Source organism: Salvia hispanica, chromosome 4 (assembly GCF_029641045.1).
Source record: "Salvia hispanica isolate PSC_SH4W2 chromosome 4, Shi_PSC_v1, whole genome shotgun sequence".
NCBI classification, from domain to species: domain Eukaryota; kingdom Viridiplantae; phylum Streptophyta; class Magnoliopsida; order Lamiales; family Lamiaceae; genus Salvia; species Salvia hispanica.
Genome location: NC_142695.1, coordinates 1,358,213 through 1,380,899, shown reverse-complemented (window position 1 = coordinate 1,380,899; position 22,687 = coordinate 1,358,213). Strand labels below are relative to the sequence as shown.

The window sequence follows — 22,687 nt, the reverse complement described above, 5'->3', positions numbered from 1 at the left end:
TCGATAACCAATACTCCATCTACATAGGGTTTTTTCTCTGTTTTTTTTAAAATATAGTTTGTCTACAATAGGATGATTTTCTACGTAAAAATGCCAATTTTCAGTTGAAAGTTTTTAAAATCTCAACCTAACCATCGAGCTGGTAGTTTCAATTTCGAACCGTTGGCCACCGGTTCAGTTTTGGGCCGAATTGGCAGTTTCGATTTAACCATGCATCATCCCTAGCTAATCCACCAAAAGTTTTGCGTGGAGAAATGTGAGAGAATTGTTTTTGGCGGGAAAGTGGCAAAACTGCAATTTTGTCCTATTTTTTTTGGGTGGAGCCCTAATTCAGTTTTCATTTCATTCGCCCATTTTCGAAGCTCTGGTTTGAAGTTGAGCAAATTTCCGATAGTTGATTGCAAGGAATTGTAACTTACGGTTAGTATTCTTCACACTTCAGCCTTATATATCGTTTTCTCTCTGCACAAAATTGCGCCGCTGTTTCTTCCCCATTAAATACATAAATAGGAAGGGTTGTTTTGCAATTTTGAAACTATAATTCGCAGCACTAATTTCGAACCCTTTTCAGCTCCGATCACTGAATTTGGAACAGCTGCTGTAGCTCCACAATTCGATTTTCTGATACTGCAGCGTCTTTCGTCTCTAGCTTCAGGTGAATTAGTGGATTTGTTGTTTGCCGTTAAGAAGCATAAAACTTAAAATTCCCTTTCTACTGTTTTGCAATTTTTCACAAATTTGGGTATCTACCGTTCAAAAAACGCAAAAATGGGGGATTTGGGATGCGTTTTGGTGTATGGTTGGTGGTAATTTTAACTGGAAAAATGGGTTTTCCAGTATGGTTGGAGTTGCCCTTAGCTTATGAATTAAATTTTCGGTTGAAGATCAAGTTTTTGTTTGCCTGATTCTAGAAAATTAAGGTATGAATGGAAGTCTTAAACCGTACATAGTATTATTGAATTGAACTAGGGACACTCGCGGAATTGGATTAAATTATTTGATAATTTTAGTTAAGCCGATTATCAAAGCCAGGGAAAGTTGTTAATTTCTGAAATGGGCTGTTATGTGTAGGGTTTTCACGATAGGACATGACAAATGCTTGCCATTTCAACTTGTTTAAGGCTATGTAAGTTCGATCACTTCCAATTCCAACTTGCTCATTCTATACTAGTTAGTCTAGTGGTCGCAAGTTGTTTGTTGAAATGCATTGACGGGCGGCGCATGTGTATTCAGATTTTCCATACTTATTTGTGCTTGATTTTTCATGAGGATGATAAATAATATGCCAATTTCCAACTCAAGGTTATATACTACTGATTTTAAAGATGAAGCATTTGAACTTCTTTAAACTACATGGATGTTATAGCACATCTACTTTTGAAATTTTGGTTGTATTAGTCTGTGGGGGGTGAATAAGCTACTTCCGAAATATCAGACTTTTATTTCAATATCCGATGTATATTTTTTGGGATAAAAGTATTTACATTAAATGGTATATCATGTCTTCCAGAGGTTTGGCAAGAGGAGCATCAGTGCGACAATCACTAAGTTCTTGTGGCACTACTGTGTATTTGTCTAAGTGCTTGTTAAGAAAGATTCACATGGAAGGCAGTAAAAAGAGTGACTCAAGAGGTGCATTAATTGTTCTAGAAGGTCTGGATCGTTGTGGAAAGACCTCGCAGTGCAGTAGATTGCTATCTTCCCTGGAAAAGTCAGGTCATGCAGTTGAATCATGGAGATTTCCTGATAGAAACACGGGCGTTGGACAAATGATATCATCTTATCTAGCCAACGATTCTCATTTGGACGATCGTGCAATCCATCTACTCTTCAGTGCAAATCGCTGGGAGAAGAGGTTAGCTTCTACTTGCTTTTTTCATGGTCAATCATTTGGTTTTCACAGAACTTGTATCGGGGAATAGATTCTGAATCTTTCTTGAAGTATGTTTCTTGTTTCTATGAATGAGTTGAATAGGAGTTTTGTCATGTACGCGAAACTTGTTCAGAAAAAAGAAATAATGAAACACAAAACTTGTCTAAATATATAGCTGAACTCCAATATATGTGATGTTTCCTATTACTAGTTTGTAAACTTACTCCATGACTTTTTGGCCTTAGATCGCTGATGGAGTCAAAGCTCAGGAGTGGAACCACACTTATTGTTGATCGTTATTCTTTTTCTGGGGTTGCTTTCTCATCTGCCAAAGGACTTGATATGGAGTGGTGCAAGGTGGTATTCTATATAGTGCATATTTATTGTGATTGCCAAAATCATTATGAGAATTTAACTTGAATGTCATATATCTTTGCAGGCTCCAGAGATAGGATTGCTAGCTCCAGACCTAGTTGTATACCTTGAAATATCACCAGAGGTAGAGTTTTCACACTTGAAATATCACCAGTTTATGATAATCTAAGTTTGCTGTTTCAAGATTGACTTGAGCTTACTTGAAAATTCTTAGCAAGCTGCTGAAAGAGGAGGCTATGGAGGTGAGAGGTATGAGAAGCTCGAGTTTCAGAAAAGAGTGGCTGAATCATACAAGACACTTCGTGATGCCACATGGAAGGTAGCACATTTTTTCCTTTTTTTTTCATTTTATAATCAGTATACATGTTACAATAGAATGATGGGTTGTTAAAGAAATTTTAGGTTGAAATGCCTGATCAAATCATACACAATTCCTGCTATAGATAAACTTTATGTCAGAAACCAAATTCGGAACTGACACAGTTAAATTAAAGAACGCTCTATTGCTCCTTATGTAGATTGTCTTGCATTTTTGCTTGTGAACAATGAATAACACGTAGGAATATGCTGTCAATTCTATTACAATAAACTGATGTTAGGATGTTGATTAATTAAGGTTCAATATTGTCTCCTTCATTGTAGATTATCGATGCAACCCTCCCAATCGAAGATGTTGAGAAACAACTGAGAGAGATTGTTATGGAATGTGTTCTGACATGCGGAGAAGGGAAGCCTCTCTCAGAGCTGTGGCCAAAATAGATGTTTATGCAGTTTTGTGGAGTTGTTATATAACATATAGGCTTGGATTCTGGCTTGAATGTATGATTACTTGATATCACTCTGTTTTATTTTTACACAGGCATCATTAGTTTAATGTAACACAAAAGATTCTCTTGAGTGTATGTGATGGTTATTATGAGTGTGATTTTACATTCCTAATGAAGGATAATTCAAGAAAATCGGATTTATCTCTTTTTTTTTTCGAGTTTTGTGGCAAACAATGTATGTGGAGTTATTATTATTGTTTTCTTTTTGCATTTATATATTTTAACATCATACTTGTATCTTTGATGTCCATTTTTCGACCACTAGAATCTTGAAATGGCTCGCCAAATGACAGTATGTACTCCCTCTCCCCCATTAAATATGGAATATTTGCTTTTTCACACATGTTTTGAAAAAATGATAATAAATAACTAAAGTGGAGAAAAGAAATAAAGTAATAAAGAGAATAATGTAAATGAGACTCTCCCGTACATTATTTTCTCTCTTACTTTATTTTTTTCACCACTTTAGTTATTTATTACTAGTATAATTTTTTCAAAATAAGTTTGTATAAGCAAACGTTGCATATTAAATGGAACAAAGAGAGTATTTTTTTTACTACTTTTTAAATGACATAACATAAAATACCCTGTTTCATTTGTATGCTAATACTTTAACAAATCATAAACTCTTATTTTTTTTCTTTTAAATATTTAAAGGCACAAAACGACGTAATTTGTGGTATACATTTTCAAAAAATTACAGTGATAGTCCACGAACCATATAACTATTCTGAAATCTGGAATTGGATGTAGAACTTTTGATAATTTAAAATTTAAATAAATATTTCTCATAATTGAGTATATTTATAAAAAAACGAATACTATAATTTATAATTCAAATTGATATTTATTTATTTTTTGAGCCATAAAAGCATAATTATAAGAAAAATGATTGCTTTAACACCATATTGGTATCATGAGATGCTTCCCACTAAAAAGATGAAAGCTTGGACCACTCTGGTCGCCGACACTTCGCAAGCTTCACTCTTCTCACCACTGCTGCTTCTCTCTCTTCTTTTCACTGCGTAAGCTTCCGCCCCTCAATTTCACACCTTTTTTTCAAGTATAAACTCGTGTTTCTGCTGCTTGTTTGAGCACCTCCGCATGCACAGTTAATGGCAGATAATTAACGTTTCCCCCTCACGAAATTGCTGATTTTGGGTTTTATTGTATGATCAAGATTGAATTTTTATACGCTTATGGTTCGTTTGAGTCAGTTTCTCTTCCAATTTATTGGCTTTTAAGTGGGAATTGTAGCTGGAATTCACGGATTGAAGAGTTTAGTCCTTTCAATTAAGAGTTAGGGGGCTATGATTGAGTAGAATTAGGGTTTCTTTCATGTGCAATGGATCGTTCTGTTAAAATTCAGTTGCTTGAGAAGAGGAAATGGGTGATCGTTGTGGGAATGGTTGCTTTGACTCACTTGTTATGTCAATCTTTGATGCTTCCGTATGGGAACGCGCTGCTGTCGATGCTGCCCGATGAAAAGAGTGAAAATGTTGTCGTTGTTACCCCGTCGATTGAGGATTCTGCTGTTGAGAGCTTGATTGATGACAAGGTTCGTGTTTCCGGTGTGTTGAATTTGGAAAATGAGCAGTCTCTGTTGGTTAGAGGAGTGAAGAGCGCGGAAGGCTACAATGCGCGTGCAAATGCCGAAGGTGAGAAGGAGTCTACGGAGAAGAAGGGGAAGGAGGAGATGGATTCTGGTTTAGATGGCGATGGAACGGATGAAGATGTTGATTTTGTCGAGGATGAAGCCTTAGATGATGTGGATGTAGACTTAGAAGAGGGGTTTACAGTGGATAACAGCACTCAGATTGAAGAGGCAAGCTCCGGGGTTATGTTAGAGTCTAGAACTAGTGGGGTTCAGGGGAAGAAGGTAACGGATGGATCTGTTATTTTGCCAACACCTGTTGCCTCTTTGGATAAACCTTTGTTGATTGGTTCTGTTGTTGGGGAAAAACCGGAATCAGGATCAAGAATTTCTGATGGTTCTGCTTTTTCAAACAATGGTTCATCAATGCCAAATAAGTCTGCTAAGAAGAAGATGAGATGTGACATGCCACCTAAAACTGTAACACCTATAGATGAGATGGAACGATTGTTAGTCCACCATCGTGCTCGTTCACGTGCAATGGTATGTCATTTTCTTGATGTATGTAGAGCTAATGTCTTTGATTTTTCACTCCAGCTGATGTATGAACTTTTTGTGTTCGGACTGTAGAGACCGAGATGGGCTTCTGATCGCGACCAGGAAATTTTAGCAGCGAAGACGAGGATTGAGAATGCTCCCTTCTTGAAGAATGACCGGGAATTGCACGCTCATCTGTTTCGAAATATCTCTATGTTCAAAAGGTTGGAACTTATAATATGCACTATACAATGCTTGTGTTGTGTATGGGAAGCATTTTTGGTAGGCTTTTAAACTGATTGTGAAATCGAATATTATAATTCAAATTAATACAAGTATAGATGATAAAATGTTTAGTATTGAAAGCTGAAGATATATAAATTTCTTCTGTTTGGACACCTCTGTATTTCTATTATGTTTGTAAAATTGGTTTTGTAACTCTCAGGAGTTACGAACTCATGGAACGAGTACTAAAGGTATATGTATACAAGGAAGGCGAAAAGCCCATCTTTCATCAACCAATACTGAAAGGACTGTATGCATCCGAAGGGTGGTTTATGAAACTAATGGAACGAAAGAATCGTTTTGTTGTGAAAGATCCTAGGAAGGCTCATCTGTTCTACATGCCATTCAGTTCCCGGATGCTTGAACACACACTTTATGTGCGCAATTCCCACAACCGGACCAATTTACGACAGTATTTGAGGAATTATTCAGAAAAGATCGCAGCAAAGTATCGTTTCTGGAACAGAACAGGTGGAGCTGACCACTTTCTTGTTGCCTGTCATGACTGGGTAATGCTCTCTTCCTCTCATTTTTACATGAACTGTTAACGTTTTCTCGTTTTCATGTGAATTTTTTTCTACAAATTATTGTACAGGCTCCATACGAGACGAGACACCATATGGAGCACTGCATGAAAGCCCTTTGCAATGCTGATGTAACAGTGGGCTTCAAGATAGGACGTGACGTCTCCCTTCCAGAAACATACGTCCGATCTGCCAGAAACCCGCTTAGAGATCTTGGAGGAAAGCCACCATCACAGAGACGCATCCTCGCCTTCTATGCTGGGAGCCTGCATGGCTATCTTCGTCCGATCCTGCTCAAGTACTGGAAAGACAAGGAGCCCGATATGAAAATACTCGGCCGAATGCCACCCGGTGTCCCCAGCAAAATGGACTACATCACTCAAATGAAAAGCAGCAAGTACTGCATCTGCCCAAAGGGATATGAAGTCAACAGCCCGAGGATAGTCGAAGCCATCTTCTATGAGTGTGTGCCGGTCATAATATCTGATAACTTTGTGCCTCCGTTCTTCGAGGTCTTCAACTGGGACGCGTTCTCAGTGATTATTGCTGAGAAGGACATCCCGAACTTGAGAGACATACTTGCCTCCATCCCCGAGAAGAAGTATCTCGACATGCAACTCAATGTCCGGAGAGTTCAGAAGCACTTCCTGTGGCATGCTAGTCCCGTCAAGTACGACCTCTTCCACATGACCCTTCATTCAATTTGGTACAATCGAGTTTTTCAGATCAAGTCAAGGTAACAGTCTCTATGCTCGCCTACAAATGTTGAAAATCAAGCGATCAAGGTACGCCTTCACTCGTCTTCTCTATGCTGCTCTGCAAATTGTAAGTGTAGGGATGAAATAATTTGTGTAAATATTGAGATGTGAACTTGTAGAGTAGTATTTAGCTTTATGCTGCAAGTAGCTTTCTTGTATATAATCTATTGTGCTTGTGTTGCTTGTTATGTTGGTGGAGTGGAAACGTCTTACCAATTGAAGTGAATGTATGGTTTTAGAATTTTTTGAATTACGACTAACACACACCCCACACTCACGCACTCGACGTGACTTGAACTCCCGACCTATCAGTTAGAGAGCTAGGAAGCGTCTCTACCTATTAGTTAGGTTTATCAGTTGGATTTTCACCTACGAGGAATATGGAAGACCTCGCCATCAATACGTCTCATAAAACTAATGGCGGTTACGGCCAACCGAAAGGTCAAAAGTCACTGACATTAAATCCAGCCTGAATAAAAGCTACTACTATATGTACTAAGCAAGAGCAATTCAGAGTGATACGAATACCACACTGAGAATGACAGGGCCAATGGATGAATTGGAAATCGAACTATCGAAGATCATAGGACTGGACGAGGTGAAGGCGCATCTCCGGAAATTGGGCAAGGGCATGCTCTTGGACAAGAACCGCCGCGCCATGGGAGTAAACCTCAGCCACAAAAACCTCCCACACATGGCATTTCTGGGAAACCCCGGCACGGGCAAGACCACAGTTGCAAGAATCCTATGTAAACTGCTCTCTTCTGTAGGGGTTCTGTTTCGCGCCAATGTATTCCAGGTTGAACCAACGGATTTGGTCAGCAAATATTACGATGAAACCAGGCAAAAGACTGTAAAAAAGGTAGTGTATCTGTTTGTCTTTAATTATGGCAAGTCGATAAATAAGCATTCTGACTTTGCGTAGACGGAACATCAACTGTAGATTCAAGATACAAGGGGTAAGATCTTGTTCATAGATGACGCACACTGCCTATCCCCTTCAGACACTTCAGGAAGCTACATTACATACGGGGAGGAAGCTTTGGATGAGATCATGTCAGCGGTCGAGGAAGGCAGAGTCCTTGTGATCTTCGCGGGCTGCACGAAGCCTATGAAGGATGCTTTCTCTTTGAACAAAGGGTTCTGCGAACGGGTGGAGCACTTCTTCCAGTTCGATGACTATAGCTGCAGGGAGCTTGCGGAGATGCTGATGTTGAAGGTGAGCAAGCCAGACGAGAGGAGCAGGCTGTTCGGGTTTAAGCTCGGTTCATGCTGTACTCTTGATGCTGTTGCTTCGCTTATAGAGAGGAAGACGAGCGAGAAAATGAGGAGCAAGATGAACGGGCGTTTGGTGGATCATATGCTCAACAATGGTAGGGATCATCTTGATTCGAGGCTCGGTTTTGAGGCCGAGGGTGATGAGCTTTTGACCGTCACGTTGGCGGATTTGGAGGCCGGCCTTGATCAGTTGGTGCGGCGGTTGAACGTCGGTTAGGGAGACGAGGCCGTGTTGGAAAATCGAATTGAAATAAATGTTGAAAAGGAACAACTTGAATCACTTAAAAAGAGACTACATTGCACTTGCTTCATTGATTCAAGAATGTTCATTGCCATCTATCCTATAATAAGAAAGCATATAGTAAATGAAATGACAAATTACACAAGCCATAGTAAATCAACTTGGGAAAGTTTACTCCTTTGTTGATAATAAGATATTATTTGTCCAACAATAAAATCTTTATACTATAAGCAAAGAAAATCTTGAAAATAAGAAAAAGTAAAAGAAATAAATTAGAGAGAAAATAAACTAAAAGGAAACATGAAATGGTAAAAGAAAAGAATATTGGTCAACAATTTTTCAATACTTATTCCAATTAATTAAGAAAAGAATAAATACCAAATTAACAACTTAACAAATTTCAAAAAACCCTAATTAAAGAAATCAAATCAATTATTTATAAACATATGAACTTGAACTAATATATGGCTCATTCATCTCTTTCCTTGTTGTTTAATTTCGTAAGCCCATGAAAGGACTTGAGTCATTCAGAGATACCCTATAAAAATATGTTACTAAATATTCCACCTTTTGAGGGATTTTTCAATATATAGTAGATTGTTTCGATTAATATTTTTACTTCACAAAACTTGTTCTGGATGATGATATTTTTTCTTCACAAAACTTGGAGAAAGAATTGAATCTTCATCGACTTTGAATTTCTGGTGACATATATTTCTATTCTAATTTATTTCATTAATTATAGTATTATGTTTTTGTTATTTGATTTCAATGCGTTTTACTTCAATAGATCAGTTTTTTAGATTTGTGCATAATGAATCGCTTAGTTCAATTCATAATACTATATGAAATCGAATTGTTTGCTTAATTGATTCATTTTGATCTTGATCTGTTTCCAAGTACAAAGATTATTTAGTTCATGATCTGTGCAGTTCATTTTTTTATTTGTTTGCTTGATCAGATTTATTAATGGGTACATATTTTCATGGTCTTGTTACCAAAAATGGAAAAGTAGACTAATTTTTATAGGTATATCAAAATTAAAAATTTAGAATATGGAAAGAAATAAAATGTTGCTATGGATTATGGACTTCTAATCTTAATTTTTGTTCATTTGCAAACGTTCATCAAGGGCTAAAGAGAAATCGAATCGAATGGACGAGATGAAAAGAAAGATGGATGATTTCGATTTGGAGCTATTGACGATAGTAGGGTTAGAGGAGCTCAAGGCGCAGCTTCGGAAATGGAGCAAGGGCATGATCATGGACGAGAAGCGCCGCGCCATAGGTGTAGACCTTGGCCAAAAAAAACTCCCCCACATGGCGTTTCTAGGAAACCCCGGCACCGGCAAGACTACCGTTGCAAGAATCCTAGGAAAATTGCTCTCTTCTATAGGGATTCTGTCTTCCGACAAAGTAACCGAGGTGCAACGGACGGATTTGGTCGGCCAATATATCGGCCACACTGGCCTAAAGACTAGGGATAAGGTAATATACCTCAACCATTCTTTTTTAACCTGTCCCACTAAAAATATCGCATTTATATTTTTCTAAAGAAACTAAACCATAATTAATACATTTCTTTTTTAATCCGTCCCACTGAAAATAGCGCCCTACTAGTAATATTTTATTTACCATGTTCTCTCTATTAGTACAATTTAACTATATTTTGTTCGCTTTACTTAATACACTAAACAACAGTTCCTAAAATCGTAGATTAAAGAGGCAAAGGGCGGGATTTTGTTCGTAGACGAAGCATACCGTCTAGCACCAATAACTTCGGGCAAGCACGTTGAATACGGGGTGGAGGCTTTGGAGGAGATAATGTCAGCTATGGAGGAGGACGATGATCTCCTGGTGATCTTCGCGGGCTACCCGGAGCCCATGAAGCGCATCTTCTCTTCCAACGAGGGCTTCTGCAGGCGCGTGGCGTGCTACTTCCACTTCGACAATTTCAGCTGCAGGGAGCTCGCGGAGATGCTGACGATCAAGATGAGCACACGGGAAAGGAGGAGCCGGCTGTTCGGGTTTAGGCTCGGTCCGTGCTGCAGCGTGGAAGCGGTTGCAACGGTTATAGAGAGGAGGACGAGCGAGAAGGTGAGGAATAAGATGAATGGGGGCTTGGTGGATCATATGCTCAGCAATGCGAAAGATAATCTCGACTCGAGGCTCGACTTTGAGGCCGGTGGCGACGAGCTATTCACCATCACGCTGCCGGATTTGGAGGCCGGTCTCGACCAGTTGGCCCGGTTGGACCTCGATTAGGGAAACAATGAAAATTAGGTTGTTGCATTTTTTGAACTTTGTTTCGGAAATATTTAAAGTAATTTGTGCATCGACACTAATGATTCGCTAGTGGTCACGTACCACTAGCGAATATTTAAAAAAATTCGACTTCCGTTGGGTATTTTTGGAGTAAATTTCTTACCTCCTCGGTACACGAGAAAGAGTTCGGGCATTACTAAACATGAGATTTAGGAACAAATTCAATTGAAAAAAAATGTACTGCAACTTGCATAGACAAGGAACTAAATTAAGAAAAAAAACTCAAATTTTTTCTTTTATTTTGTAGTATTTTTATAAGTTGGATTTAATTATTGGTTAGTGGTCACCAATTACCTACAATTTGCACATACATAAATCAGATATTGACTTCAATAATGGGGATGGACAAAGTCTAGGCTGTAAAACTTGTACTAATAATAAAATGAAAGTTGACATTTTGCCATAGGAGAAGTATCGACCCAAACCCAGAGATCCAAAGGCCTTAATTATTATTCTCCTAAATATTTTCTCTTTGTATCTTGCTGATTTTTGATATATACAAGTAATAAAGCATGAGGATTCAGGACAAGTATAAGGCTAAGGCAAAGCCATCTTCTGCCGCCGGTGGTGGAGGAAATACGAATCCCACACCAGCTCCGGTAGTTAGCATTCATGCTTGCGTGGAGTCCGGAGATCTCACCGGCGTGCAGAGGCTAATCACCCAAGATCCTTCTTCTCTTAATCAAAGGAGCATTTTTGTAAGTTTTTTCTTTTTTTCTACTCCCTTGCTCTCTATTAATTATTGTATTTGTACATGTTGAAACACAATTTTCTTAACTTATATATATACCCATTTGAGACATACAACCATGATTCATGATGAGAAAGTAAATTCTCTTGTATAAGTGATGTAGAGATTTTAGGAAGATGGAATCATGTGTGGTAGAGAAAAATAAAGCGTCAATTTAAAGTAAAAGAGATGAAGAGAGTAGTCCACATGTTCGAGCTGACAAGGCATGAGTGATTCTGTTCAAATATTAACATATCTACAAACTTTTGAGACATTTACATGTGAGTTGTATTATACTCCCTCGTCCCAGTTTAAGAGTAAAATTTAGTTGTGGCCCGGGTTTTAAAAAATTGGTGGAGTGTGTAATAAATGAAGTGAGGTAGTGGTTGTTGGAGTGTGTAATAATTGAAGTGATGTAGTGGAAAGTGAGACCCTTTTGACTTTTTGTATGTTTAGAATTTTGTTTTGTTTTATTTGTATGACAGTAATGACATTTGAGCGTAAATTTGATGAATAATGAGGTTAAATTTTATATCCAAATATGGTAGATTCTAAATGTGACTCTTAAACTGGGACGGACTTTAATGGCAAAATGCGACTTTTAAACTGGGACAGAGGGAATAGTAAATTAGAAGAGATTAACTTAAATACCTACTGAGTCACCCCTCTTATCACCAAATTGATCACGGACCGTAACATGTACCACATTCTTGTATTTGGATCGTGCATAACTCCCTCCTATCACCAATTGATTTTGCGATGAGTAATTTGGTTTGATGCAGTTGATTCAAACGCCATTACACATTGCCGCTGGTCACAATAGAATTGATATACTCAAGTATTTGTTGGAGTGGAGAGGACCAGTGACGCTCGAGTTAGAAGCCAACAACGTCGTACGTTTACGATTAAACCTTATCTCCTTCTTGTCTTAAAACACAAAGATGATCATGTACGTCGTTTGATTCTTACGTTTCTGCACCTCAGTACGGAGAGACCCCTTTGCACGAGGCAGCCAAGAATGGATTCAACGATGCTGTCGCGACACTTCTTCAACACGGAGCCAACATCGAAGCCAGAACCAATGTACATCACCTACCGAAAATCATGAAATTTGGTCGATAATTCATAAAATTTGGTCAAATTCAGGTTCATCCCACAACTGAAAATCATGAAATTTGGATTTGTCTGCAGTTATCCAACCTAGAAAAATTTCGGTCCCCCACATATGTGTAACATTATTGTTGATGCTTTTCAACCAAACGATGTCATATTCTGTATGATTAGACCAAACACTTTACTCTAGGATAGCTGCGAACAAATCAAAATTTCATGACTTTTCGCGTCGTTTTTCAAAGTTGCAGGAAAGACCAGAATTTGACTAAAATTCATGTTTTTACGCCCCATGTATGTTTATGACTAACCGGTGAATTTTTCGGAATCAGAACTCGATGACTCCGTTGCATCTAGCCGTTGGTTACGCGCTGACGTCCGGCGACAACTCGGTTGTCAAGACGTTGTATGAATACAAGGCTGATTTCTCAGCAGAAGATGATGTATGCTATCTCTTTAATTTATTCATACATGATGTTTCTTTCTTTTCATGAATGATCAATGTTAGGTGGGCAGGAAGGGATGGTTCCATTCAACTATCTTCCATCCGGAGTCGAAAACGATGAACTGAGGCTACTCTGCCAAGTTGTGGAAGAGCCAAAGGACTATGATGAGGAGTGTGGAATGAAGGGGAAGATGGATGAATTCAACCTCGAGCTATCGAAGATCGTAGGGTTAGACGAGCTGAAGGCGCAGCTTCGGAAATGGGCTAAGGGGATGCTCTTGGACGAGAAGCGTCGCGCTATGGGCGTGGACCTCGGGCCGAGGAAAGCCCCTCACATGGCTTTCCTCGGGAACCCCGGCACAGGCAAGACTACAGTTGCAAGAATCCTAGGAAAATTACTATGCTCTTTGGGGGTTCTGTCTTCGGACAAAGTAACCGAGGTGCAACGGTCGGATTTGGTCGGGGAATTTCTCGGACAAACGGGTCCCAAGACGAGGAAAAAGGTATTTGTCTGTTTACATCGACTTGGTAATGATTATATTGTCGGTACATAACTTGGATAACTCTCTATTCTAATATAGTGTCAGAGCATGCCTATAGGTCGATTGTGATATAGCATAGTACAACATATGATGCTCTAAGTCTTGTGGATTTGTTACGAGGAAAATCACACGAAAAATCGTGAATTTTAGTCAAATTATGGTTTGTTCTGCAACTTTAAAAATTGATTGAAAATTTATCAAAGTTTTCCATGGTCAGAAATTTGGGTTCTAAATCTTTATATTTAGAATCTTAGTCAATTGGCAACACACTTAACACCTATAATATCATGTGACCAACTTGAATATTTCACCGTGTGATATTTGAAATTAATGCAAATTAAACTTCATCATTTTTCTGTCTATTTTAATTTAACATGCTGGACAGACCAGAATTCGACCAAATTTCATGATTTTTTCCTGTCAAATTGTAGATCGAAGAAGCGATGGGCGGTATATTGTTCGTGGACGAGGCATACCGCCTAACCCCAACGGACTCCGGGAACTCCATCGAATACGGCGTGGAGGCTCTTGAAGAGATCATGTCAGTGCTGGAGGACGGCGACCTCCTCGTGATCTTCGCGGGCTACACGGAGCCCATGAGGCGCGTCTTCTCGTCCAACGCGGGCTTCTGCAGGCGCGTGACGCACTTCTTCCAGTTCGATGACTTCAGCTGCAGGGAGCTCGCGGAGATGGCGATGATCAAGATGAGCGAGCGGGACGAGAGGAGCCGGCTGTTCGGGTTTAGGCTCGGATCGTGCTGCGGTGTGGAAGCGGTTGCTTCGGTTATAGAGAGGAAGACGAGCGAGGCGATGAGGAGTAGGATGAATGGGGGTTTGGTGGATCATATGCTCAATAATGCGAGGGAGAGTCTTGATTGTAGGCTTAGTTTTGAGGCCAAGGGTGATGAGCTTTTGACAATAAAGTTGGGGGATTTAGAAGCTGGTCTTGACCATTTGGTGAGAAGGTTGAATCTTGATGAGGTTAAGGTTTGATTAGAGAGAAGGTGATTAATGTTGGTAAATCTTTAATCTTGATTTAGAGAAGTAAGTATAGATCAAGTTCCTGTATGGGGATGCGATTAATTGCTAACTATTTAAAGTTGCTAACTTACTAACTCATTAATGCAGTGTATTAAAAATGTCAACACGATGACATTAAAATGTCAACACATAATTTTGTTGAACTTCAGTATAATGTGTTGATATTATGTGTTGACATTTTGATGTCACCGTGTTGACATTTTTAATACACTGTATTGATAAGTTAACAGAATTATCAACTTAAATAGTTAGCAATATAACGCACCCCGTCATGTATGTGTGTGTTATGTGAGCAACATTTATTTAGTTCGACTTTATTTTGTTTTGTTTTATTTCTATATATATAACGTTTAATGTTATTTATTCTATTTTGTACATTTAGTTTGCATGATTCCAAGATTTTTAAAATCATTAATCACGTAATTAATTTTAAAATTTGTAATGAAAATCAGTAGTAGATTTTGTTTTTTCATTCATTTATCCGAAGTTATATATTTTTTCTCTTTGTATATACTCTATGTAATAGAAGATCAAATAACAAATTTTTGAATTAACTTAATAAACCAATCTAAATTAATGTCCATAAGATCTACAATTATAGGAAATACGTGCTTTGTCGAACCTCATTTTCATATATAGAACATCAATGTAACCAATATTAATTATGACATAGGGTTTAATAAAAACGCAAATTGAGCTATGAAACTAATATACTGACATCATATCGAACATATTATATAACTACATAGAAAAGTTGGGGTCCTATCAATATAAATATTTATGTACATTAAGATTTCGAGGCTAGCTGCGAAATTAAGTGACGTGAAATCAATTCTCTTTATAAATTAGGATCGTTTAAGACTTTTGACCTCAAATATCAACTCCACCACTAGTTCCTCAATTGGAGAATATAATTGGTGAATTTGGATATGATGTAAAGTTCAATTGAACGAGTCAGCTAATTAAATTAAAAAAATCAAACCTCTTCATGTATTTTAATTTGTTTCTAATGAGCTTTTCCACGAAAATAATTAGAGTCAATTCACATACATCATCATCATCGTTATTTTATTTTTTAAATTACTCGTAATAAATGAAGAGGTTTGAAGTTGAATGCGACCACTTATTTTTTGGTTAAGTCGGGACGCCAACCATTCCAACTTCTTTTTCTTTTCTTTTTCAAGCCAAAGTTTCGAATTAAATATATGAGAAAATTAGTTATACCCATTTTCCTAGCCAAATTAATCATTAAATTCAAAACAAACAAATCATTAAATTAGTTATTACTACTAATATTTTTGACTTTTTCAACTTAATTTGAATAAATTATTTAGTAGTACTAGTGAAGAAGCATTTTCAAAATATAGTTTTCAAAAAAATTAAATACGAGACATGGAAACTAGAATCAATATAATTTGCGTTAACACCTGCCAATAATTAGCTAATAATTAATTATTAGCAACCATGGACAAGACGTGTTCTTATTGAATTATTTTGAGCATTTATTTGTTGACAAATGTGTTCAAGAGAATAGATATTGTGGATTAGGTTCAAATTTCGCATCACTTCATCACGATTAGGAATATTAACACGCAACTTCTTGGACAGCAAGCTATATTTATTTATTGAATAGTTGAATATTTGTTCTCACTCTTAATTTTGTCTTTTCTTTCATATTAAAGAATCAACAATAACAACATACTTTTTTTTTCTTCATTTTTTCCCACTCCTTCAGGGAGTGTAGTAATTAAATATAATCAGCTATAACATTACCAAATAACACTATTTTACAAAAATACTCCCTCCGTCCCTGATAGGAGTCACATTTTGACCGGGCACGGATTTTAAGAAATGTAAAGAAAAGTTGTTGAAAAAGTTAGTGGAATGTAAGATCCATTTTTTTATATTGGTTTTATAATAAAATGTGAGTGAATTGAGTTAGTGGAATGTGGGACTTACTTACTATTTATGGTAAAAATGGAGTGTGACTTTTAATTGGGGATGGACCGAAATGGAAAAGTGTGACTTTTAATTGGGGACGGAGGGAGTATTTGGAGGGGACTTTCGTTGACTTTTTTCATGTAAGAAATGGTAAGTAGTATATATGTGAGAAACAAAGAGTAAAATAAAAGAAAGAATGTTCGATTTAACAAATTACTATGATGACCTCAATTGTGGAGATGATGTTGTCTCTCTACTTGCAAACCACTGCACTGTTTTTCTCGCGATCGGTAGCCAAAGCCTTCTCCTCCTCTCCTCACTCCCATTCACTTCTTCGTGGAATCTTGGATGAGCCACGATTTCCGACATGGATCTCTTTTCATCGGGATTTCGCGAGCCCGATTCAAACCCTAATTTCCTCTCCTTGTCCCCCTCCGCGGAGGAGCTGAGGAGCATGATGTCGGAGGAGCTCACGTTGCTCCACCGGCTCTTCAGCACCACGATCTTGTGGTTCAACCTATGCATCATCCTCTCCGGCATCGCCTCCTCCTCCTCGTCCTCGTCGATGCAGAATCTTGAGGATCCATGGCGGCTCTCCTCTCTCTCCACGTAGAGCTCGAGATCGGAATCCGGCGGATTTTGTAGATCGTCGGCGGTGACGTGGCGGCGGCACAGGGGGCAGGTGGAGTTTTTCTCGAGCCACTGGTCGATGCAGGCGATGTGGAAGGCGTGGTTGCATTTGGGGAGGAGGCGGAGGACGTCCGCGTCGTCGAATCTGGCGAGGCACACGGCGCATTCGAGGCCGGCGCGGGAGCCGTGGAGGGAGGAGAAGCGGAAGAAGGGGAGGGAGGAGATGAGGGATTTGTCGAGGCCGGGGGCAGAGAGGGGGAGGGTGGTGGTGGTGGTGGGGGAGGGGCGGTGGCAGAGCTTGGCGTAGAGGAGGAGGAAGAGGGTGAGGGAGAACATGAGGGCGAGCATGGAGATGACGACGGCGAGGCTGGGTTGGAAGTTGCTGATGGCGTCGGAAGTGGACCGGTGGTGGGCGGTGTCGGAGGGGGTTTGGGCGTTGGCTCGTAGGAAGAGGAAGAGGAAGAGGAATGATGTGATCTTCATGGTTTATGGGAATAGCTATCTTGTGTGGAGAAGAATCCAAATTTGAATGTGTTTGGGAATTTGACAATGTCCATTTCATTATTTTATTTTATTATTTTGAGATTTTGGTCACTATATGTTCTATCCATTTCATTCTTATTATATTTTGGGACTATTGATTCATACTGTATTCTATTAACTCATTTTATTACTTTGTTCGTCCGACATTAACTGACATACTTTGACTTGACACGTGTTTTGAGAAATGTAATGTAGAGTTGGTTGAAAAAGTTAGTATACAGTGAATTCTACTTTTATAAATTAGTTATATACAATAAAAGGTGAGTGAAAATAAGTTAATGGAATGTGAGGTTCATTACCAAAAATAGTAGGTAAATATGACATGTATTGACAGACGGACCAAAAGGGAAACTAATGACAAGTAATAGCGGAAGGAGAGAGTAATATTTAGTTATAAAATTTAAAACGAGATTCATACTCTATATAATTTTTCCATCTTCATCTTCTTGCATTTCTTAAAGTCGTGTTAATACATGTATCCATATGTTTTTTAGTTACTATTCCCTCTGTCCAAAAAAATTGTCTCATTTGTGGACGACATGAGTTTTAATGAGAAATTGATAAAGTAAGAGATAATAGGAAAAGTAGGTAAAATAAGAGAGATATGTAGAAAAAGTCAAAAAATCGATGAAGTACGAGAGAATTTTTTTTTATTTTTAGAAATGAGACTATTTTTTGTGGACATAAAAAATGACAAAATAAGACTATTTTTCGTGGATGGAGGGAGTACATATATCCCCATGCTCCCTTATATGCATTTTTTTAACTAATATATCTTGTGCATCAGTATTACCAATATCAACATTATTCACTTTTGAGTTAGACACAACTTGTTTTTTTTTTTGTTTTCCAAAGTATCTATCATATTCAACAGCTAGACGACTAATTACTCATTCCAAAAAATGATTTGCTCAGGGGATCCAACTACCATGCCAACCATGTTGGTTATCTCACCTAGTTGTTTAAAACTTAAACTTGTAACAAAAAAAATTGGTAATGTCATTCATTTATATTTAGTGAACTCTTCTAATCTTTTTGTTATTATGCATCACTAAGTGAGCAAAAAACTAATTATGATAGGTATAATATGTAACTTCATTCAACACTTCCAGTCTTTATAGAGTTATAACGATTGACAATGCTAAACATGCTATAATTTGGAGTTAAGGGGGAGGAATATAAACACAATATATGATCATTCAACTTCATTTCACTTATTAATTAATTCCAAATCATTGCAAAAATAAAAACAAGCTCTTTTTTGCAAAGTACATAAAATACTCCATCGAGCTCGCTTATGAATATTGACATTTGCCAAATGCTGCAAGAAAAAAAAAATCAAAATTAAACCTAATAGTGAAGATATATAAAATACTATGAATAAAAAAGTTGAATAAAAAACTTACAAGGATCATTAACCGAAATTATGCCAACGGCTTTGTCACACTGGCCTTTACTACGATAGACTAGATTGAGAATGTACGATGCATGATTCTGCAACGTATCCGGTTCATAGCACGAACCGCCTGGCTTTATATCTTTGCAGTCGACTAGCTGATTACACGCGGTGTTCAAAAAAGCTTGCATCTGCTCGTCTCTTGCGCCCGGTGCCACCACACACCATTGCTCTGCAGCGACGCATGAAATGAGAAGCCCTAGTTGAACCATGGCAATGATCAAAGAAAGCTTCATCTTTGGAGAGGGTGTGTTGTTGTGAGGGTTTGATTCAATTTGTTTAAGTTTTGGTGTTGATTGAAGTTGAGAATTGATTGGGTTTTTATAGAGCTTACTATCAAATCATGCATAATGAAATTTTGCTATTATTTGAAAATATGGGTGTGTCACATTAAATTGAGTTTGCCGATTGTGAAATGGTTGAGGTTGATATATATCCTTACTTGCTTTTAATATATGGATTTGATTTAACATCAAAAAGTGCCTTTGCTTTCATGTATGGATTTGATTTAACATCAAAATTGACTTCAAAACAATTGAATCCAGAGGTTAGGAAATCTTTGGACTCATAAGTAAATAACACAAAAATTAGAAAATAAAAAAATGATTAAAATTCCAAATTGTTTTGGTACATTTCCCCAAAAATAATTTTTGTTTCTACACATTGAATGTGTTAATTAGTTTATGTTCCAAGACAATACGTTTCAATCCATATTTAACGATTCCGTCAAAAAAATAATAATGGTCAACCACATTTTGAGTTAAATATGTACCAAAACATATTATCTAGAATCAAAAGCTAATACACTTAAAATGTGTAGGACCAAATAGTAAATTTTTTTACAAATATATGAGACCAATTTTGAATTACCCCATCTACTTTTACTTTATTCTTTTCCTTTAGGATTATTTTTTCTTTCCACATTTTCAACATACATTTTGCCTTTCATGCCACAAAGTCAAGATACCAAAATTTTGAATAGTCCTTATACCACTAGTTAGTCGTATTTTACATTTTATGTTTAAGTAATACTCCCTTCGTCTCCTGAAAATGAGAGCTTTTAAAAATGAGACGGATTTCAATGCAAATTTAATAAAATAAGAGAGATAGAACAAAAATGTGTAAATGAAAAATGAATCTCACCTACTTCATTAGAAAGAAAGAAATTTTCTAAAATAGAAAGTTTTCATTTTTAGGAGACGAACTAAAAATAAAAGAGTTTCAATTTTAAAGGGACGGAGGGAGTACTTAAATTGGTAGAGGAATCCCTTTTCTCTTGTAGTACTACTACTTAGTCTTTTATATTTCATATTTCAGCTCCAATAGATAATTGCTTAGAAAGTCAAATTTTAGTTTATAATGTTTCCAAATTTTCTCATTTGTACTTGCTATTTCATGTTCATATCTTGCTCAATTTGGAGAGGGAAAGATATTAATGGCTTGATAAGAGGATTGCACAAAACTCCTTAATTCCATATAATCTAATGTAGCTTGTAGAATGTTGTAGAGCATACAAGAAATCGACTAATGTTGTTAATACAACATGAACTTTATTATACTCCCTTGGATTTTGTTGCTAATATACGTTGATTTTGTAATGATTATTTTCTTTAGTGATCAACAATTGACAATGTTAAACATGGTATGATTTGGAATTCCGGGGGAAGAAAATCAACATGATAAATGATAATTCAATCTCATTTCACTTATTCATGATCTTTTTTTTTTGGTAATATATTCATGATCTTTTTATTATTGCTAAAACTAAAAACAAGCTCTTCTTCCCTTGTGCAAAAGCAAACTCACTTATGGATATTGACATTTGCCAAATGCTGCAAAAAAAAAAAAAAAAAAAAAAAAAAAAAAAACAATTAAACCAAGTACTCTAGAAATTAAAAAAATTAAATAAAAAACTTACAAGGATCATCGATAGAAAATATGCCAACTGCTCTGTCACACTGGCCGAAACGACGATAGCTTAGATTGAGAATGAATGATGCGTGATTCGCCAGTGTATCCGGTTGAAAGCACGAACCGCCTGGCCTTATTGCTTTGCAGCTCACTAGCTGACTGCAAGCGGTGTTCAAAAAAGCTTGCAGCTTCTGGTCACTTGCGCCCGGTGCCACCACACACCATTGCTTGCTCTACATTATTATTTCATCACATTTTGTTAAATATATATAATTTTTTTTTATCGCGATTTAGATAATTAATTAGCGAAATGTAAAGACCTGGTAAGTTCCGGCATTAGAAATGGCGGAAGACTCTGCAGCGACGACCCATGAAATGACAAGCCCTAGCTGAAATGTGGCAATGAACAAAGAAAGCTTCATTTTTTGGAGTGTGGATGTGTTGTTTTGTGGCTTTGAATGGATTTGATTTGTTTTGAGTTTTGGTGAGGATTGGATTGGGTTTTATAGACTTTACTAAGAGTTTGATTTTGTTGGAAAATATGCATGGGTTAATTGCCACATTAAGTTGAGTTTACTATTGTGAAACGGTTGAAATTAATATGAACCATTACTTTCCTTTCATCTATTATTTCTTAATGAATTGGTTTTGAATGGTTTTAAATTATGAGTAACGTGTTTACTATAACTAGTGTTATCACTTGTGCTATGCGATTAAGGATTTCATAAACATTTTATACAGATTTTTGGATTGCCAAGTGACATACATTTAGGCGGGAAAGCCATCTATTGCAAACAAAAAAGTACTATTATTGGGTAAAAATTGGTTCAATGAAATGCAAAAAGAATGGCTTCTCAAAGAAGTTTAAGAAACTTATATAGATACACCATTAATTGAATCTTAATAGAAGTTTAAGAATGACTTGAAATTCGCACGTTGATTTGAAATTAGCACGGTACCATATGTATAAGGTAAATATGAACCGTTACTTTCCTTTCATGGATTATTTCTTAATGAATTGGTTTTGATTGGTTTTATATTATGAGTAACGTGTTTACTATAATATTGAAGGTAGAGAAATTTTTTGAAGATTTGTTTGCTCAAATCCATATATTAAAAAGGCAAGTGAGGATACTTATCAACTTCAACGATTTCACAATTGGTAAACTCAAAAACCACATTTTCCAACAAAATCAAACTTTTATTGTGCATGATTGAATCAAAGCTACACAACAACACATTCACTCCAAAGATGAATCTTAATTTCTTTGTTCATTGACACGACTTTTTACTTTTATTTGATCGGTTGTTTCTTAATGGATTAATTAATAGGTATTGGTTGGTTCTTAATTAAGGGAACATGTACGTACGGGTGTTAATGGTTGAAATTTGAATTAGTCCTTACTTTATAAATCTTATATATGGCATACATACCCCTATAAATGATTAAGTTTTCCAAGTTGAATATGTACAAATTTAAGAAATGATTGATTATAGCTTTCTAATTGTATCTAAAGATTAATTTGTCTGCGCAATTTGCTTATATTGTGTAGGCAAGAGCATTAAGTTTCTTCTTCATTTGTTTCAAAACTTTTATATTCGCAACTACACTACATATCGTTGTCTCAATTATTTATGTCACGTTAAAGCATCCACAATAGTGCTTGAGATGGCGTGCCATACTGTCCCGTCAGGACGGTCCATCCTCAGGCCACCATTGTAG

General features: G+C 37.0%; 5 protein-coding genes and 1 pseudogene across 6 annotated transcripts; 5 read left to right on the top strand and 1 right to left on the bottom strand.

Moving 5' to 3' along the window:
* The first annotated feature begins 108 nt into the window (after positions 1 to 108).
* ZEU1 (P-loop containing nucleoside triphosphate hydrolases superfamily protein) lies at positions 109 to 3,219 on the top strand. 2 transcript variants are annotated; one of them, XM_048094731.2, is made up of 8 exons: positions 109 to 420; positions 572 to 655; positions 1,072 to 1,126; positions 1,511 to 1,855; positions 2,119 to 2,230; positions 2,313 to 2,372; positions 2,463 to 2,567; positions 2,891 to 3,219. In XM_048094731.2, the coding sequence occupies exons 3-8, from the start codon at positions 1,089 to 1,091 to the stop codon at positions 3,005 to 3,007; spliced, it is 777 nt and encodes a 258-aa protein (XP_047950688.2). In that variant the 5' UTR covers positions 109 to 420; positions 572 to 655; positions 1,072 to 1,088; the 3' UTR covers positions 3,008 to 3,219. The 2 variants fall into 2 exon arrangements, with proteins under 2 accessions (XP_047950688.2, XP_047950689.2); XM_048094732.2 differs by lacking the exon at positions 1,072 to 1,126 and having other exon boundaries at positions 118 to 420.
* A 757-nt stretch (positions 3,220 to 3,976) lies between these two features.
* LOC125194391 (Exostosin family protein) lies at positions 3,977 to 7,023 on the top strand. The gene is made up of 4 exons (XM_048092578.2): positions 3,977 to 5,212; positions 5,300 to 5,430; positions 5,652 to 6,000; positions 6,087 to 7,023. The coding sequence occupies exons 1-4, from the start codon at positions 4,421 to 4,423 to the stop codon at positions 6,753 to 6,755; spliced, it is 1,941 nt and encodes a 646-aa protein (XP_047948535.2). The 5' UTR covers positions 3,977 to 4,420; the 3' UTR covers positions 6,756 to 7,023.
* Positions 7,024 to 7,089: 66 nt separating this feature from the next.
* On the top strand, positions 7,090 to 8,403 carry LOC125194392 (protein CfxQ homolog). The gene is made up of 3 exons (XM_048092579.2): positions 7,090 to 7,214; positions 7,319 to 7,635; positions 7,717 to 8,403. The coding sequence occupies exons 1-3, from the start codon at positions 7,154 to 7,156 to the stop codon at positions 8,266 to 8,268; spliced, it is 930 nt and encodes a 309-aa protein (XP_047948536.2). The 5' UTR covers positions 7,090 to 7,153; the 3' UTR covers positions 8,269 to 8,403.
* Positions 8,404 to 8,613: 210 nt separating this feature from the next.
* On the top strand, positions 8,614 to 10,572 carry LOC125192173 (protein CfxQ homolog). The gene is made up of 3 exons (XM_048089677.2): positions 8,614 to 8,996; positions 9,425 to 9,779; positions 10,008 to 10,572. The coding sequence occupies exons 2-3, from the start codon at positions 9,447 to 9,449 to the stop codon at positions 10,554 to 10,556; spliced, it is 882 nt and encodes a 293-aa protein (XP_047945634.2). The 5' UTR covers positions 8,614 to 8,996; positions 9,425 to 9,446; the 3' UTR covers positions 10,557 to 10,572.
* A 496-nt stretch (positions 10,573 to 11,068) lies between these two features.
* On the top strand, positions 11,069 to 14,789 carry LOC125196945 (protein CfxQ homolog). The gene is made up of 6 exons (XM_048095608.2): positions 11,069 to 11,314; positions 12,129 to 12,239; positions 12,331 to 12,429; positions 12,789 to 12,899; positions 12,973 to 13,404; positions 13,875 to 14,789. The coding sequence occupies exons 1-6, from the start codon at positions 11,129 to 11,131 to the stop codon at positions 14,433 to 14,435; spliced, it is 1,500 nt and encodes a 499-aa protein (XP_047951565.2). The 5' UTR covers positions 11,069 to 11,128; the 3' UTR covers positions 14,436 to 14,789.
* Positions 14,790 to 16,483: 1,694 nt separating this feature from the next.
* LOC125197008 (E3 ubiquitin-protein ligase ATL42 pseudogene) lies at positions 16,484 to 17,569 on the bottom strand (annotated as a pseudogene).
* Positions 17,570 to 22,687: the final 5,118 nt, after the last annotated feature.

Coding starts and splice junctions, on each gene's coding strand:
- LOC125194391 (XM_048092578.2), top strand. CDS start 4,421: ATGGATCGTTCTGTTAAAATTCAGTTGCTTGAGAAGAGGAAATGGGTG. Junction 5,213..5,299: donor GTGCTCGTTCACGTGCAATG/GTATGTCATTTT, acceptor TTCGGACTGTAG/AGACCGAGATGGGCTTCTGA. Junction 5,431..5,651: donor AATATCTCTATGTTCAAAAG/GTTGGAACTTAT, acceptor TGTAACTCTCAG/GAGTTACGAACTCATGGAAC.
- LOC125192173 (XM_048089677.2), top strand. CDS start 9,447: ATGGACGAGATGAAAAGAAAGATGGATGATTTCGATTTGGAGCTATTG. Junction 9,780..10,007: donor GCCTAAAGACTAGGGATAAG/GTAATATACCTC, acceptor CTAAAATCGTAG/ATTAAAGAGGCAAAGGGCGG.
- ZEU1 (XM_048094731.2), top strand. CDS start 1,089: ATGACAAATGCTTGCCATTTCAACTTGTTTAAGGCTAT. Junction 2,231..2,312: donor TTGATATGGAGTGGTGCAAG/GTGGTATTCTAT, acceptor ATATCTTTGCAG/GCTCCAGAGATAGGATTGCT. Junction 2,373..2,462: donor ACCTTGAAATATCACCAGAG/GTAGAGTTTTCA, acceptor GAAAATTCTTAG/CAAGCTGCTGAAAGAGGAGG.
- LOC125194392 (XM_048092579.2), top strand. CDS start 7,154: ATGGAAGACCTCGCCATCAATACGTCTCATAAAACTAATGGCGGTTAC. Junction 7,215..7,318: donor CGGTTACGGCCAACCGAAAG/GTCAAAAGTCAC, acceptor TGAGAATGACAG/GGCCAATGGATGAATTGGAA. Junction 7,636..7,716: donor GGCAAAAGACTGTAAAAAAG/GTAGTGTATCTG, acceptor CATCAACTGTAG/ATTCAAGATACAAGGGGTAA.
- LOC125196945 (XM_048095608.2), top strand. CDS start 11,129: ATGAGGATTCAGGACAAGTATAAGGCTAAGGCAAAGCCATCTTCTGCC. Junction 11,315..12,128: donor TTAATCAAAGGAGCATTTTT/GTAAGTTTTTTC, acceptor GGTTTGATGCAG/TTGATTCAAACGCCATTACA. Junction 12,430..12,788: donor ACATCGAAGCCAGAACCAAT/GTACATCACCTA, acceptor TTTCGGAATCAG/AACTCGATGACTCCGTTGCA.